General features: G+C 34.3%; 1 protein-coding gene across 1 annotated transcript; it reads right to left on the bottom strand.

The window, feature by feature from the left end:
* On the bottom strand, nucleotides 1,642-3,517 carry LOC109347015 (AAA-ATPase At5g57480-like). The gene has a single exon (XM_019586751.1). The coding sequence runs from the start codon at nucleotides 3,434-3,436 to the stop codon at nucleotides 1,910-1,912; it is 1,527 nt and encodes a 508-aa protein (XP_019442296.1). The 5' UTR covers nucleotides 3,437-3,517; the 3' UTR covers nucleotides 1,642-1,909.

The following is a 4,146-nucleotide window of genomic DNA, read 5'->3' as shown; positions in this document are numbered from 1 at the left end:
AGCCGAGGCATGTTTTGCATGTAGCTGCTTTAAAAATGGATAGACGGGTCTGGCTTCATTTAGTGAGTATTTTAAGGGCATTAGTTAAAAATTTAAGTAGAAAATATTAATTAAAACGCGATTTATTCAAAACTTTTAAAAATTAAACATTGTAATTTTCAAAAATATATTTATATGTTTGGCTTCGTTTAAAATAAAATAAAGTTAGGATACTCATTAACATGAATAAAACAAAGTAGCTTGCTTGTTACCACATGTTACTTGTGGGCTGTGGCAACTTACACTTATTAAGCCCTTTACTAGAAATCTTTTTTATGCTACTTTTTTATATTTTAAGCGCATCACTCGATACTAGGCATGACATTTGATAGCCTTTAAAACTCTATCAACAAAAAATGGACAACCATATATTGTCAACTTTATTTCTCATTGAATGAGAGGACTTTTTAGTTTCTTTTGTGCCTCAACCCTCCTTTTCCAAACACAAGATCCAAGTCTTTACTAGTTGTGTTCCCCATAGTTCCCAAATCACCCTTCTAATCCTATCCACTTGCACAGTAAGTAATTTCACTTGTTAATAAATAGAACTAATATAGGTTATAACGGTATCCATCCAAATCACACACCGTCACTTAAGGCAAACTTAGATTTTATTTTTATAGAAAGTGTATTGCCTAGCATTCCATCAATCACAATATGTAGAACAACAATCAATTATTAATCTACTAGATTGTGTGTCAGCTATACATAAATTAAATAATGTCGTAATATTTTATCATCAACCATAAAACATAACAATTATTACTAAAAAATTTGTGCACATAAATAAGTTTCACCTACTTAACAAAAATCACCTTTGCAGTAAAATTTCAGGAAATGACTATTTGTAGTATTGAGAGGGAAACGTTGTAGGTACTTCCCTTGCATTATGAAGTTTGCAATGCAAATATGCAATTTAGGTTTACTTTTTAGCTATGACAGTTGATCTATTTTGGAACTCTATGAAGTTCAAATTATTAAGCTGAACCTTGCCATTATTCGTTGGGCATAGTATTACCCCACCTATATATTTTAGACATCTAGGATAATGCCAAATTGTAGCTTCAGTATGATAGATTACCTTCACCTTGATTTCTATAACTTCAACTTGTTATGCAATATTGCTACTCTACCCTACTTATTACTCATATTCCCTACACGTCGCATCAATCTACTAACCTTTCCCGTGCCATGTGCACCCAGGTGTTCACCAACATCCCAGCTGGCTCCCCAACTATGTCAGGGTGTAAAGTCCTTCATCCTATAGATTAAAATGTATAAACTCAACAAATCTTAATCTAATTTCGTAAAAGTGAACCATTAGTTTACCACATAAAACTTAATATTACATGCCAAAATTGGAACATGAATCAGATATCCTAAAATCGTGTCATGCATCATTAAAATCATGTCATACTTTATCGTGCTATATTGTGCCAGACGGAATTATGGAGATTAAGAATCAAATAATCTAAAATCATATCTTGCATCAATAAAAACATATCATACTAAACGGAATTATGGAGATTTGGAGATGGTGGTTCCGAAAATTGATACCATGTAAGTATGGTGCAAACCAAACTACTTGCAAATAAATTATCCTACAAATAAAATTCCATTATTCATAACAAGCAATAGAAGAGAGAGAATTTTGTGACATGTTGAAGTTTAGAGGTAATAGCTTCATCACACACTTCCATTCAATCTCAAATCATGTCCCATAATCTCCTAATAATTTTTCTTAAAAACATCAATTACCCTTAAGAATACAGTGTATAATAATACTGCCCCTTCTTTAGTAAACAGCTATGGTTCACTTCAATCACTGTAGAACAAGTGATACAACATTGGCACTAATCTCTATTATTAATCACTTAATCTTCTCTTCTTCTTCCTCCTCACGTTCCTTGCAATTGTTCATAATCTCAGACTCTTGTTTAGGATTATCATTATCCAAAGCCCTTTTCTCATGCTCTTCTTCCTCAACTTGCTCATCATTTTTCTGATTCCTCTGTGCCCTGGCCTTCAAAATTTCCAACAACTCTATCACCGCTTTCTCCTTCTTCCTCCGATTCTTGATCAAAACTTCACTAATATCAGCAGGGGTCATCATTGCAGCCTCAGCAACTTCCTCCAACTCCTTCAAAACTGAATCATCCAAATTACTCTCGTCACAACCCAAATAATTCTTCAGCAGAATTTTCAACGAAGGTAAAGAACAATAATTCATAAAAATATGCATATCCATTCTTCCACTACGTAACAGAGCCGGGTCAAGCTTCTCGATATGATTAGTCGTAAACACGAAAATTCTTTCACTTCCGCAACAAGACCACAACCCATCAGTGAAATTCAACAACCCAGAAAGCGTAATCGAATTTCCACCACCATCTTCACCACCACCACCACCAACACCTCGCATTTCAGGAGCACCAGAATCATAGTAACCTCTAGAATCACTAGTGGGTTTGTTTTTGTTTCTATTGGTGAGGTTAATAGAACAATCAATGTCTTCAATAACAATAATAGACTTAGAACTAGTCTTCATAAGAAGCTTTCTAAGTTCAGAATTGTTATGCACCTCAGTTAACTCCAAATCATAAATATCATAGCCAAGATAATTAGCCATAGCAGCAATCATGCTAGATTTACCAGTTCCTGGAGGACCATAAAGAAGGTAACCTCTCTTCCAAGCCCTACCAGTTTTCTGATAAAATCCTTGACCATTTGCAAAATCTTCAAGATCTTCCATAATCTCCTTCTTCTTCTCAGGGTCCATAGCCAATGTATCAAAAGTACTTGGATGCTTAAATGGCACTGATTCCCAAGGGTGACCCCTTGAATCCAATGACCCACCTCGTGAATTCGTGTACAAAAGCCTATCTTGATTCTTCCTTCGAATCTCGTTCGCTTTCTCCATAATGTAATCTAAGTAATTATTCAGTATCAGGGTTTTGTCATTTTTCTTGATCCGGAGCGTGAACCCACGCTTCTCATCCGGGAGTGGTCGCCACGAGAAGGTTTGGGCTTGTCGCTGAGTAACGATGTGTTCCCATTGCACATTAACGCCGTTAAAGGTGTCGGTGATGGTGTCATTGTTGGAAAGGCCAAAGGTAAAAGCACTGGAGTTGAGGGCGCGTGTGAGACTGAGACGGGTTCCGGTGACGGAGACATGGGAACTGAGGTAGAGTTGAACGGAGTTGTAGAGTTCGTTGGTGTTGACGCCGTCAATCTCTGTTATGTCGAAGTAACAGTGAGTGGAGAAGCATTGAAGAATTCGGTAGAAGAATTTGAGTGAAGCGAAACGAAGCTCTGGTGGGAACACTGCTTGAACAATAGTTTGACAGAAAGCAAAAACACCAAGAAGTGATGCTAAAGAGGTCCAATACTCTTTCATTATTTCCTTTCTTTATAGTCTTTTTGGTGTTTGTGGAAGATGGAAAGAGTAAAATGGTTCAGAGAGAGGAATGGAGATGTGTAATTCGATCATAGTGATTCAGGTTATATTTATAGAATAGAGTTAATGGTTTTTTTTTAAGGATTAATTAATTAACATCTCCCATCCCTCTCCTCTTGGTTACATGTTTTAAATATCCAATCCAATTGGGGGAAAAGTAACAAGTGACACGTGAGGACCACATATTCATTATGTGATATGCATGTATTCATAATAAAAGCTCAAATTAATTGCTTATTTTGATTTTTTTTAAAGAGCGACTAGTAATTAAATATAAATAATGAATGATACATTAATATTATATAAAACTTATATATTATTAATATATATCTTCTTCCTTTTTATCTAATTCTCTTGAGTGATACTTATTATGATACTCTAATAGTCTAATTATAGACCATTGAAAGTGATTAAATATTATTAGTATCGAAATATATTATTGGTTATACCAAAATTATGTAACACATTTTTACAACGCATATGTCATTGATGTCTTAATCAATAAAAGTAATATAAATAAGAATTAACACAATGATTGTTCTGAACATAATAAGAACATTTTTATCTCTTAGAAATACTCTCATTCTTATTTTATGAATTTCATTCTTAAATATGAATAAGGAGAGAGAACAAAAAAAATGTTTAGTTAA

The sequence above is a fragment of the Lupinus angustifolius genome, chromosome LG01, assembly GCF_001865875.1.
Source record: "Lupinus angustifolius cultivar Tanjil chromosome LG01, LupAngTanjil_v1.0, whole genome shotgun sequence".
In the NCBI taxonomy this organism is placed as follows: Eukaryota; Viridiplantae; Streptophyta; class Magnoliopsida; order Fabales; family Fabaceae; genus Lupinus; species Lupinus angustifolius.
This window is presented reverse-complemented; position numbering and strand designations above follow the sequence as displayed.